Source organism: Urtica dioica, chromosome 5 (assembly GCF_054948205.1).
Source record: "Urtica dioica subsp. dioica isolate 48M chromosome 5, U.dioica_male_clone48M_v1_H2, whole genome shotgun sequence".
NCBI classification, from domain to species: Eukaryota; Viridiplantae; Streptophyta; class Magnoliopsida; order Rosales; family Urticaceae; genus Urtica; species Urtica dioica.
In genome coordinates this window covers 39385213-39399077 of record NC_142760.1, presented here as the reverse complement: position 1 = coordinate 39399077, position 13865 = coordinate 39385213, and the positions used below count along the sequence as shown (strand labels likewise).

The window sequence follows — 13865 nt, the reverse complement described above, 5'->3', positions numbered from 1 at the left end:
GACTTGCTTGCTCCCATTCTTTTCGGTTGACGATCGAATAAGTACCTATAATGATACAAATACTTAAAAATAATGTTCATATATAATTTAAATAAACAAATAAAGTGTTAAAAAAATACCTTTAGATAGAGGTTTTGAATCAAAATTGGTATTCTTGGGTAACCCAATTTCGTCTGTTTTAGCTAAATACTCAGAACAAAACTCAACCGACTCTTCTGCTATGTAATTTTCAACTATGCTTCCTTCCGGCCTATTGTAGTTCTTCACGTAGCTTTTCAACACTTTCATATAACGTTCGATTGGATACATCCACCGTAAAAATACGGGCCCTCCTAATTTCACTTCACGTACCAAGTGGACGGTTAAGTGGATCATTATGTCGAAAAACGAAGGTGGAAAGATCTTTTCGAGCAAGCACAGAGTTTTCACCAATTCTGACTGCATTAAATCCAATCGAGTTGGATCGATGACCTTCGAGCAAATCGAGTTAAAGAATACACATATCTTTGATATTGCAAACCTCACATCTTTTGGCACAATTCCTCGCAAAGCAAGAGGCAACATTTGTTGTAGCAGCACATGACAGTCGTGCGTCTTCATTCCAGTAAGCCTCAAATCTTTCAAAGACGCGAACCTCTTATAGTTTGACGAATGACCTTCGGGGACTTTAATAGAAGCAAACCAGTTACACAATTTCTTCTTCTCCTTTCGATCTAGAGTGTACTTTGCCGGTGGTAATTTTGTTTTTTTCCCACCCCCCTCCTCGGGATGCAAAATGCTTCTTATATTCATCTCTTTGAGATCCAATCGAGATTGTATTCCGTCTTTCGATTTATTTGGATCATCAAGAAGTGTACCAATAAGCGATTCGCAAACATTTTTCTCGATGTGCATAACATCCAGACAATGCCGGACGTAGTGTGTCTTCCAATAAGGAAGGTCGTAGAAAATCGATTTCTTCTTCCAAGGATTCTCTTTGAACGATTCTTTAGTACTAGCACTCCGCTTTCTTTTCCCAAGCACTTCATTGACGTTTTTAACCATCTCATAGACATCTTCACCAGACAAAATTCTAGGAGGGGGTCGTTCTTCTGAATTTCCATCAAACGCTTGTTTCAATCTTCTATACGAGTGATCTCTTGGTAAGAATCTTCTATGACCCAGAAAAACAGTTTTCTTACCATGCTTCAAACGGATGGAAGATGTGTCTTTCATGCAAATCGGACAACCAATCGAGCATTTCACAGAGTATCCTGACAAGTTTCCATAGGCCGGAAAATCGTTAATAGTCCACATTAACATTGCCCTTAAGTTGAACGAATCTCCACGGTAAGCGTCTTTAACTTCCATCCCTTTCTCCCATAACATCTTCAAATCATCGACCAACGGTGCCAAATAGACATCAATATCATTTCCTGGTTGATTCGGTCCTGAAATCAAAAGCGTTAACATCAAGAACTTTCTCTTCATACATAGCTTTGGAGGGAGATTGTAGTTCACAAGTATAACCGGCCAAACACTGTATTTACTGCTCATCATGCTGAACGGGTTCATTCCATCAGAAGCTAAACCAAGGCGCAAATTTCGAGTATCAACACTGAAATCCTTATACTCTAAATCGAATGATTTCCACTGTGTAGCATCAGCAGGATGTCTCAACATACCATCATCGATACGCTTTTCGGAGTGCCAAACCATGTTCTTCGCGTGTTTGACACTATTAAACATTCGACGAAAGCGCGGCATTGGAGGAATGTACCATAACGACTGAAATATATTTAATGAAAATCAGTAATAAATAATGAATATGAGCTACATGTATTTCCTAATCAAGTGATGAAAATGTACGTACCTTAACTGGAACTCCTTTAACCCCGTTACATGGAATTTTACCCTTCTTCCACCGTGACTCTTTGCACGTCGGACATTCATCTAGATCTTCATACTCGTGTCTATATAAAACACAATCATTTGGGCACGCATGGAATTTCTCGTACTTCATGCCTAATGTACCCAAAGTCTTCTTTGCTTCATACATACTTAAAGGTACTTTATTGTCTTTCGGAAATGCATCTTTCAGTGTTTCCAACAATAGAGTAAAACTAGTGTTTGTCCAACCCCCCGACGCCTTCAAATGAAATAATGTAACTAAAAATGACAACTTCGAATAGCTTGTACACCCTTCATATAATGGTGTCTCCGCATCATTCATCATGGACTCAAACAATTCCGGTCGCTCAACAAAATCGTCCTTCAAATCATTCATCATTCCGCACATATCATCAATATCATCTTCAACATCATCCTCATTTGCCGTAGAACGAAAAACCTCACCATGGTAGAACCATCTTTGATACGAGGTCATTATTCCATATGCAAACAAATGGGTCCGAACGACATCAATCGAAAAATGTCTATGATTTCCACATTTAATACAAGGACAACTAATAGATTTCAAATCTACCATGTTCTCTCTAGCAAAATCACAAAACTCATCTACACCTTTCCGATATATCTCATTCAATCTATTCTCCCACATCCACTTCCTCATATTCATAGAAAAACCCTAATTATACAAAAAATTACCAATTCTAATTAGTATAAACTATCAAGAGAACAAGTCGTCGCCGCGGCAAAAATATGCGTTCGCCGCGGCGACATATCACGCCGCGGCGAGGTACAAATCCCGCCGCGGCAGGAGTCCTGCGCCGCGGCGGGAACAAGTCGTCGCCGCGGCGAAAAACTTACCGAGAGCACCATGTTCCAGACATATACTCTCGCCGCGGCATCATACAATTCCCGCCGCGGCGAATGTATTCCTCGCCGCGGCGGGAATTAGCCTTCGCCGCGGCGAGGCTTCTACAACGCTTACTTAAGCGTTGTAGAAAGGTCTCGCCGCGGCGGAAATTGTATATTGCCGCGGCGAGGACATCTAGGGTTACCTCGCCGCGGCGATGCCACATTTTCGCCGCGACGAGACGTTTCTGGGTAACTCTCGCCGCAGCGAGAATTTGGTTTCGCCGTGGCGAGGATCCTACAACGCTTATTCTAAGCGTTGTAGAATCATCTCGCCGCGGCGAGAAATACACTTCGCCGCGGCGAGATCCTACAACGCTTAGAATAAGCGTTGTAGGAGCGTTAAAAAATCTGAAATTTTCAAATTTTTTTAACTACCCGCGCCCATTCATATCTATACTTAGGGTTTTTTTTTCCCTCTCATTTCTCATTTCTCATTTCTTCTCATCTCTATCTCTCTCGTCCTTCTCTCTCTCTCCGCCCGTCCCTCTCTCTCTCCGCCACTCTCTTGCCGCCCGTCCCTTTCTCTCTCCGCCACTCTCTCTCTCTCCGTCCCTCACTTCGCTGAACTACCGCGCCCTCCCGCGCGTTCTCTCCGACCCTCAACTCCCTCTCCTCGCCGTGCGCCGCGCCCACGCCGCCCTCTCTCACCTCGCCGTGCGCCCACGCCGCTCTCCCTCGCCGCGCGCCCTCACCTTGCTCGTGCCCACCCTCGCCGCGCGCCCTCACCTCGCCGCGCGCCCTCACCTCGCCTCACCACCTTCTCTTCGCCGCCCTTGTGCTCGTCCAACTCCGGGTAATGTTTTTGAACATTTTTACATGAACTTATTTAGTGTGAATTCGGTATTGATTTGAAATTAGGAGATATTGTATTGGATTTGAGTTTATTGAATTGAAGTTTGATATTGATTTGATTTGAGAAATATATTTGATAGTAGATTGAATTGGGATTGAAATTGTGTTTTTGTTTAGAATCGGATTGGATTTGAGTTTATATTGTGATTGGAGTTGAGTTTATATTTGATTTTTGTTACATTTGAGTTGAAATTTTGATAACATTTGAGTCGAAAATTGAAATTATGATTTGAATTTTGTTTATTAGATTCAATGTCGTCCACTACTACTACTTCTAGCGGTAGTGGTAAAAGAAAAATTAGAAGACAACTAGCGCTTAACTCCGATGAACAAGGAAAACGAAGAAACACTCTTATGGGTCGGGTTAATAAGGCTAAAACACTTGGTAAAAAAATCCCGGTACAATTTGATGATAAAGGGCAACCAATCGGTAAAGAGGGTGATGAGTTGTCGAGTTACTTTGGCGTGTTAGCAAGAGAACACGTTCCACTTTCGATGCGTGATTGGAGATGTAAAGACAACGCCCAAATTAAAGAACGGATTTGGAACGAAATGCAAGAAGGATTTACGATTCCTATCGAACAAAAACACGATTGCCTTATGAGAGTCGGAGAAGCCGCAAGGTTATTTCGTCATGAGATATACAACGATCTACTCAAAGACATAATCAACGAACCAATCGCCTTAAAGAGACCGGCTTGTATTTTGAAATACTATACAAGTATCACCGAAGAAGATTGGATAGCATTTGTTGAATATAGGCGAACCGAAATGTTCAAACAAACATCGGAACATGGGAAATCAAATATCGGAAAAAGTGTGTACAAATCTCGAACGGGCCGAAATGGATATCGAAAGCTTGATCAAGAAAAGGTTAGATTCATTTTTTTCTTTTAGTTATTTCAAATGTTGCAATTATTTTTTAATTTATTATATAATTACTTCTTACTAGCATGACGAAACGGGGGAATGACCTACGAAAGAGGAACTTTGGATTGACTCGCGAATGAAAGACGTAGATAACTACAAAGATGAGAAAGACAAATTGATGGGAGAAAAAATCGTAAGTTCTTTACCTTTGTTATAACAATTAACCTTGTAATTTTATTTTCAAATAATTTTATGTGTAGAAAACGTTATCCCAACAAGCATCGCAAGGGACATGGTTGCCGGAATCGGGAAAGAGTGTTTTGCAAGAAGCTTTGGGAACGTCGCGAGTTTGCGGTCAATCTAAACACACGTCGCGTTTTAAGTATTTTGTTCCTCCAACGCCCAACGAAGAAGTAATGAAGATGCGTCGGGAAATGAGCGAGTTAAAGTCTTTGGTGATGAAGGCCTTCGGTGGAAATGGTAGCATTAATGTCGAGTCGCCTAGTGTCGAGCAAGTGGAAGGGAATCTCAACGCGAAGGTTGTTGATGATAAAGAGATGGCAAATGTTGAAGAACACGTCAATGAAGCGGTCTCTTTAGGTATGTTTAATTTTTTTTATCTATTTATTAAAGATAAATGTTTTGGTATTAAGTTATTGATAAAATTCTTGATTCGCTTAGAACACGACGATGTTGATGATCGTCCGAAGATCGATCCTATCATTGTTGATGATCGTCCGAAGATCGATCCTATCATTGTTGATGATCGTCCGAAGATCGATCCTATTGTTGTGGAAAAACCCAATAGTGTTCGTGCTAGTTGCTCTTTGAATCCAACCACGCCGGTGACACCGAGTTCGGATGAAAGCGTCGAGTGTCTTCTTTTCATTGATGACACCGAGTTTGGAGGCACAATTCATGTTGCAAATGGGCGAGCGTACATGAATGGAGGCGTAGTTCATTTCTCACCTTTGGAGGAAGGAAATTTACGCGTGGCCGTTTTGGGGGTTTTGATTAAAAAAGCAAAATTGCCAATTCCCACCGAAGAAGCTCAAACCGTTGAAGATGCTATAGGCGGGTTTGTCTCGTGGCCAAAGAGACTCATGGAAATGGACTCGGGAATAGAGAGTCGCGGTCCGGTTGTCAAACAACTCTCAAAGCTCGGTTTTGAGAGTGAAGCTAGCATCGATGATGCTAAGAAGATTCCGTACAAGGTGATTAATCCCAAGTATCGATTGCTCGCTCAACATGCCAACAAAGTAATGTTACCGGAAGGGGATGTGATTATGGTCGATGTTAGTCCAAGTCTCGCGGTTATCCCGATTCCTGTGTCATTTGAAGACATTTCCGATTTTTTGCAATACTTGGAAATTGGCGCGGGGAGCATAACGGTTTATATGGAGTAAGAGTTTTCTTTATATGCGTTTTTTAATATCAATATTCAATATTTAGTGTTTTGATCAACTAAATATTTGTTTGTCATAGCTATCTACGCTCGAGGCTAGAAAAGGCGAAGAAGACTCGAAATTATTGTTTTATAAATCCGAGCTTAAGTTCGTATATCGAAAATGACGACGAGGAGGCTTATTTGTCAAAACGAGTCAAGGACGTTGGAAACGTGGTACGAGATTGCAAATTTGGTGAATTAGTTTTGATGCCGTATAACAAAGGTGCGCATTGGATGCTCGTTGTCCTCGACCTTTGGAGAAATAGCGCTATGTTATTTGACCTGTTGAGAAATAAAATCCCAATCGATTTAAATCGATTGATAAAAAGGTAATATTTTGATTTCTTAAATAATTTTAATTATAAATCGTTCTAGATGTTTTTTCTCTTATAATCTCCGTGTTATATAGGGTTCTTGTTGATTTCAAGCTCGAGCATCAAAACGCCCATAGTAACGGGCAATCAACGTACATCAAGGCTTGGGACGCTCCGAGACAAACGGGAAACACGGAATGCGGGTATTTTGTCATTTCTTATATGCGTGATATAGTCGTAGGAGGTGTAGGAAAATTAGAAAATAAGAAATCCTATACAAAGGAGGATTTAGAGAGAGTTAGGGAAGAATGGGTAAGTTATGTACAAACATTTATTAACTGTGATGATTAGCTAGTTTTTTTGAAGATGTATATATTAGATTTTGAATGTTTTGAAGATGAGGATATTTGAAGATGAATGTATATATTAGATATTTTTTGTATTGAAGATTATTTTCAGGTGCTAGTATCGTGTAAAAAACAGATTCTGGATTGAAAATAAATGATTCTCGCCGCGGCGAACTTTTTTTCTCGCCGCGGCAAGTAATTCGAGCCGCGGCGGGAAATATTATTCGCCGCGGCGAGACAAGATACCGAGAGCAGGCAAATTAGAAATCTTAGTCTCGCCGCGGCGAGATTTTTTCTTCGCCGCGGCGAGTTTTTTAAAAAAAATTCATCCCCTTCCTACAACGCATTATAATCCGTTGTAGAATAATCTCGCCGCGGCTAAGATTTGACTTCGCCGCGGCGAATTTCTCGCCGCGGCGAAGTGTATTATTCGCCGCAGCGAGTTGATTCTACAACGGATTATTATCCGTTGTAGAATGTTCTCGCCGCGGCGTGGAACGTACGTCGCCGCGGCAAATAACTCGCCGCGACGACGTATATTCCGCGCCGCGGCGACGTGCTTCTACAACGGATTGAAGATCCGTTGTAGAATATGTCGCCGCGGCGCGAATTATACGTCGCCGCTGCGAGATGTTTGAAAATGTTTAAAAATTACACAATGGATTCAACCCGTTGTAGAAGCTTCTACAACGCTTAAGAATCCGTTGTAGAAGCTTAGTTTCTACAACGGATAATTAAGCGTTGTAGAAAGCTGTTGGATTCTACAACGGATTTTTAAGCGTTGTAGAAGCTTCTACAACACAGGATTCTACAACGCTTAAGAAGCGTTGTAGAATCATTCTACAACTGTTTTTAAGCGTTGTAGAATCCTATTTTTGTAGTAGTGATTGCTCTTGATATATCATGTTATAAAGGATATTGAGGTGATGGATTATATTGAGGCTGTTGTGTTTAATATGGATAACTATGAAAATATATGCGCAATTACCTTTCTGGTACATAGTGTGCCTTTTTTTGAGTTACAATATATATGACTTTTTTGAACTAGAAGGAAAATACTATGTACCCCACTGATCGATTTTCTGTTAAAAACGAATTGATAAATTTTTGTTTTTTGAGAAATAGAATCTGCATATATAAATGATAATGTATCAGACTCTACCAACTGTAGAAACTCCACCAATCAAATATATTACTCTTTCCATGGACAACTATTAACAACTTACTTAAATGATCTTCAGCATTTACACATGATCGAACAAAACCGTGTAAGATCTAATTCAATAAAGCCATAATATTTTCCCAAATACACGGAACTCCAGTAACACCTGACATATATAATGAAATAAAAGCCTTATCAATACAATAAGGGAAAATATCAAGAGTATCCATTTTGTTTAATCGAAATGCGAGATTTATCCCCTCTATTTATAGAAATATCAGACATATCTCTCCAGTTTAATATAAATGACAAATACATCCCCTAAAAAAATGTTATATTATAAATATCACCATTTTTCGTTTATTTTTTACAAAAAAATAATTTGAAATCCCTTAAATACCCTTAATGAAATAATTTTTTATCTTCTATTCTATATAAAAAAAAAATTAAATTAAAAAATTTCTTTATAAAAAGTTAAGGTTTTTTTTAATAAAGAGATATTTTGATTTTTTTTAATAAAATAGTAAATAAATATTTATTCTATTAAGGTTATTTTGAGGAGTTCAAATTATTTTTTTGTAAAAAATAAACGAAAAGGGTGATATTTGTAATATAATATTTTTTTAGGGGATGTATATGTCATTTATATTAAACTGAAGGGATATGTCTGATATTTCTAAAAATAGAGGGGATAAATCTCGCATTTCGATTAAACACGAGGGGTACTCTAGATATTTTCCCATACAATATTAATGTAATCTTAAAAAAAAAAAAATCAGTACTGTAAACCATTTTAAGCACACTAATATACCACATTTATCTTTCACAATAACTTAAACTGTTCAAAAAATAACAGATTATTATTATTACTACTACTAATCAAATGTAAAAAAAAAAAAAAAAAAAAAAAAAAAAAAATTGATTTAACTACAAATTTCTCTGTAAAATTTAAGGGTATTAATGACGCCATCATAAATAAACCTAGTGTTTTGTTGATGCACAGCCCCTAGGATCGACGTCCTACCCCCAGCCATAATACCCACACAGAAAAACTTGCCATTGATGTCCCCGAAAACACTCGTAGATCTTCCGTCGACGATCAAATCCGCACCCGCGAAATGGTACGTCATCGACACAAACCGGTCGAACCCATCGGAAACATCGTAGCACAAGTCGAGCCCGCCCGTGACCGTGGTCCTCCTGAGCCCCTTCGAGTCGTAGTACCTTCGAAACTCCGCGATCACGCGCTCGTAAGGATTGACCCCCGTCTCCGCTAGGTAGCTGAAAGCCGCCCCCGAGTCGATGAAGAGACCCCCGTCGCCCATGTTCGGGCCGGAGAACCCGAACGTCCCACGAGGAAACCCTAATCTCACCCACCCGACGCTGATGTCGCGTAGGCTCAGGTAAAACATGTAGTTCCCGGGCTGGGGCGAGCGGAGGAACGGCGTGGCCAACGCGTTGCCCGGCGGGGTCGGGACGGCGTCCCCGAAGGTGAGGGTGCTCTGGACGGTGGCTTCGAGGCCGAAGGAGAAGAGGCAGTACGAGAAGCGGCACTGGAATTGGTGGCCGAGCTGGGACGCGAACGACTCGTGGGCCCAACTCAGGCCCATGAAGCCGCCCACGGCCGTGTTCGAGAGCTTTTCGAAGCCCGTGGTCCTCTTCGAGCAGCCGAAGATGAGATTGGCCGCGGAGCCGATGGTTCCGTCTCTGTGGAGGAACCGGACGAGCTCCGTCGCGACCACGCCCTCCGAGGTCTCTCCGCTGGCGTATCTCGTGCCGTACACGCATTCGTTTCGGACGCATTGGAATGGTGCTCCCGGGGCTTGCAATACATATATGTTGAATTAATTGAGATTATTTCAAAAATATGATGGTGTTCCTAAAGTATGATAACTAATGTCATGAAAGAATACATTTAATGATATTCAAATCTGCTTTTGATGACTTGATGATCATAAAAGTGGAATAAAACCCTCCTTGATGAAAAAATGTCCTCTGATTAATGTACTTTTTGAATAGTCCCTAATTAATATGATGTATGGGAAAAAAAAAAAATTATTCTACTTAACAGAAAAGAAAAAGAAGCAGAAAAAAAATTATTCTACGTTTTGTTTTGAAGTTCAAAGTGAAAAGATACGAGAAAGGTAAAATTAAGAGGTGAACATAAGAATGTCAGGAAAATTGAATTTTTCTAGGGAAATTGACAACAATAATACTATTTACTTATAACTTATAAATAATTAACCAAAATTCAAATATTGACATATTTAGTATCAAATCGGTCACGAACTGTAACCAGTTCATGACCAATGTGTCACGAAATCAACTCAGTTCGTGACCGATTTGGTACTAGATGTATTAATATTTGAGGTTTTGTTGGTTTTTGGTAAATGACAAGCAATTGGTATTATTGTTGTCAATTTCTCTTATTTTTCTGCAATTCATTACTACTATATATCTATAATTTAATAATAAATTAAGGTTAAGGATATTATAGTTACCGCTGCAAAAAGGGGAGCTACAAGGAAGCTTGGCAAACGTAGACGAAGAGCTCGAATCGTAGATAGCGACGGATTGTGGGTAACACTCAGAACAAGGCAAGCACTGAGTCCAAACCATGGTAGCGCCAGTGTCCATGACTAGGTACACGGACACAGGTGGGTCCCCCATCAGAAAATTGACAAAGAAGAGAAATGTTTCCCTGAACAAACCCATCACTGCATCGCCTTGTGGATCAATGACGACTGTGTTATTTGAAGAAGTTGAAATCTCCAAGTATTGAGCCCTAGCTTGGGAGAATCTGACCAGTCTCTCTAGCTGTTGCAATTGGGTTAGATTTCCAGGGTATAAAGGAGATTCAGGAGAGTCTCTCATAATCATTTTTATGGAAAGTCCGGTAGGGCTAGAATAAGCGGAATGGAATGTTCGGGAGATTAGAACGAATACTAGAATAGCATCCATGACTAGGAAAGATTGAGACATGTTTAAAAAAAAAAAAAGAACTTACAAGATTTGTGAAACTTTGGCTGTTAGTTTTTTATAGGGTTTTGGTTTGCATAGTTTTGTGGGTGTAACAATGTAATTATGTTTAATTGTTGGATATGTTTGTTTACGTGTTGTTCGTTGAATATAATGAACGGCAAAGAAAAAGATTGAATGGTTTTTTTTTAATGACCACTTATGCCATTAATTAGAATATTATACTCAACAATATTCACGGAATAAATTAAATGTCCTGTTTAAGGTATTTACTAATGGATATTGTTGACCTGTAAAATTAGTACAACAATATCTCACGAAAATATACTGACTCCGAGTACAAAGCCTCCGAGTACAGAGGTGATTTAGGCAAGACTTTCTCTTTATACAGACGAATCTAATACAAGAGAGCAATGTTTTCTAGAGATTTTAAGTGAAAGAAAGTGTGTAAAAAAGTCCGTCCCTCGTTCTGTGCTGCTGCCTCTATTTATACTCATCTGGTCGTGTCTTTGACGGTTATTTTGAGGAACGTGGGGTGATCAATCCCACGTTCTGGACGGTTATAGGTAACTGCCTTTCGCCTCTCTCTGAGGTGGGCGGTTAATGCTCCTTGCGTGGTTCCTGAACCGTCGAGGTGTGCGTTTTAGAGCTTGAAACATGTTTTCTATTAGTTTTGACTAGTCTTTGACCCACGTTCTTCTCTTCTCTTCGAAGTTCTGATCGGTGGGTTTCGTTCTTAACTTATGAACGGTTCGTTCCTTCTCAATGGATGGCCCTTGGGTTTACTTAACCTGAGCTCGGTGCTGGATTCATATTTCTGCTCGGTAGTCCGACTAGCCAGATCGGAGTCTGACTAATTTATCCCGTAACAGCTGCCCTCCAGTTTCTTAGTCTTTTCTTTAGCAAAAATGGTAAGGAACTATTTCGGTTTGCTTTGTGACCGTGTTCATCTTTGCTTACTCGTCTCGGGATGATCCGAGTAGAATTCTTCATTCTTTTCTTTTTACAGGACGACGTCGTTTGTCATCTGGCCTTTCTGAACCGTAGCGTCTTTTGCTTCGACGGTCAGATGTGTTTGGCTTCCTGGACAAGCTTAATCCTCACCGTTCATGAAGTCTTTATATAAGGCCTTTCCTCAACTTTTGACTTCATTTCGCTTTTTCTTCTGAATTCTGGTCTCAGAGCGTTCTCGGCTTGATCTGCTTATTCAGATTGTGCTTTTGGCTTTTTCGTTTTTGCTCGGATCTTCCGATCTTCAATCTCGCGGGTAAGGTCTGTTCTTTTTTCATTGTTTTGATACCTTCCTTTTGTTTTGAGATTGTTGTTCGGCGATCGATATCTTCTTTATTTATTGTATTCGGACCCTTCGGACTTTAGGAATCTTAGTTTCTCAACTTCATTAGGGCTATGGGTGGACTTGCGCGTCCTGATCTAAGCTTCGATCCTCGCGTCGTTCGGCGATCGGAACCTGATCCCGATAGTGTTACCTTGTTGGATGGGTCCAAGTTTCCTTTCCTCAGAAGTCCCGTGTGGTATCATGTCCAAGAGATCGGATGGGACCGTCCTGTAATGGCATATGATGAATCATGCGTGCCTCCCAATCCTGAGTCCGAGGGGGTTGATAACGAGAAAAAGGTTTTTGACTCGTCTTCCCTGTCGTGTAGGGACACTATGGTCGTGGAGATATCGTCCTCGTCCAATTCTTCGAAGGAGAGCGGGTCGGAATCTCGTGATACGACGAGCCTTTCTCTTTCGCAAGACCGAGGAGAGGGTTGCTCTCAAGGCACTCCGGGTCCAAGTGGGAGGACTTTTGGGGTTGATCTTCCAGAGGAAGAGGAAGAGGCCCTGGTCTTTGAACGGAAAGAGGGCCAGTTTTCGGCCAAAGTTTGGACTTCTCGGGTTACCGAGAAATATCTACAAGGGTTGAGGGAGGAATTCGAGATAGCTGATGGAATTATCCTCTCGACACCTTTGGAACACGAGAGAGCCGATCAGCCTCCCGTCGGAAAGATTGCGTTCAATAGGGCCATTTTGAACGTGATCGGAGGGTTGCCAATGCATCCTCTCATTTCCCAGTTCGTTTCCGACCTGGGTTGTTCTCCTACCCAGCTCGTCCCCAACGTGTATAAAATCTTTGTCGGGATGGCTGTGCTGTGGGCGAAAATTTATGATCGCCCTGTCACTTTGCAAGATTTCTCACAATACTACTCGTTTAATCGGCCCCAGGGCAGCATGGTTACTATTATGCTCGGGCTAATGACGATCAGTCTAAGGTGGTTACTCGCCTGCCGACCAGCCAGAAAAATTGGAAAGATCATTTCTTCTGGGTTGAAGGGAACGCCTTTTATGAAAGGTGCCCCATAAGGGCTCCGTTCTCGGAATTGGTTGTGATTTTGGTCCAGAATTTTTGTTTGATAATCTGAGCCGGGCTTTTGTTCTGGGTTCTTATATGTTTTATGTTTGGTTCCAGGTTCCCTTCCGCAATACTCCGAGGAGGAGCGACCACTTCACTCGGAAATTTTTGATCTTTCAGAGGCTGACCGGTCGACGTTTTTGTTATCGGACCCGGACCTGCTCGACCAATATTATTATTACCCTTATTCAAGTAAGTATTTTACCTGTCCTTTCTCAGCTTACATATGTTCTCTTCTCATTTTCATTTTCGTTTCTTAACAGAGATCGCCCAGATGGCAAAAAAGAAATCCGCTCCCGAGCTGATCCCTCCCAATCCGAAACGCGTCAAGGCTTCTAAGGCTTCGACGGCCGGCAAGCGGGCGTCCTCGTCGATTTCGAAGGTCTCGGAGCCTCTGAGCTCTTCTCCCGTTAAGGGTCTGGCCGAGCCTTCCTCTGCCTCCGATCCTTTGGCTCCGGTCGTTTCTTTCTTCCGCGAGCGTTTCCCTGCCGAGAAGGCTCAGGAGGTTCTCAGGCTCGAGCCTTTGGAGAGGCTTAACCAGGCCACTGACTTGGCGATTTCGGTAAGTTTTGACTCGTCTAGTCGGTACCTCTTCCCTTTTGATAACTCGTTGTGGCTGATCGTTTGATCGTTGCAGAATTTTGTCAGTATGACCGGGCTAGTCGGACTGCTAGGCTCCGAG

At 41.3% G+C, this 13865-nt stretch overlaps 2 protein-coding genes across 2 annotated transcripts; one reads left to right on the top strand and one right to left on the bottom strand.

Moving 5' to 3' along the window:
* The first annotated feature begins 4943 nt into the window (after positions 1 to 4943).
* Positions 4944 to 7847, top strand: LOC149398407 (uncharacterized). Its single transcript, XM_089614585.1, has 4 exons — positions 4944 to 5121; positions 5203 to 5735; positions 7544 to 7624; positions 7785 to 7847. Exons 1-4 carry the CDS (start codon positions 4944 to 4946, stop codon positions 7845 to 7847), a joined length of 855 nt encoding a protein of 284 aa, XP_089470711.1.
* A 57-nt stretch (positions 7848 to 7904) lies between these two features.
* On the bottom strand, positions 7905 to 10671 carry LOC149398406 (aspartic proteinase nepenthesin-2-like). Its single transcript, XM_089614584.1, has 3 exons — positions 10293 to 10671; positions 8816 to 9613; positions 7905 to 7957 (listed from the first exon to the last, which is right to left on the bottom strand). Exons 1-3 carry the CDS (start codon positions 10669 to 10671, stop codon positions 7905 to 7907), a joined length of 1230 nt encoding a protein of 409 aa, XP_089470710.1.
* Positions 10672 to 13865: the final 3194 nt, after the last annotated feature.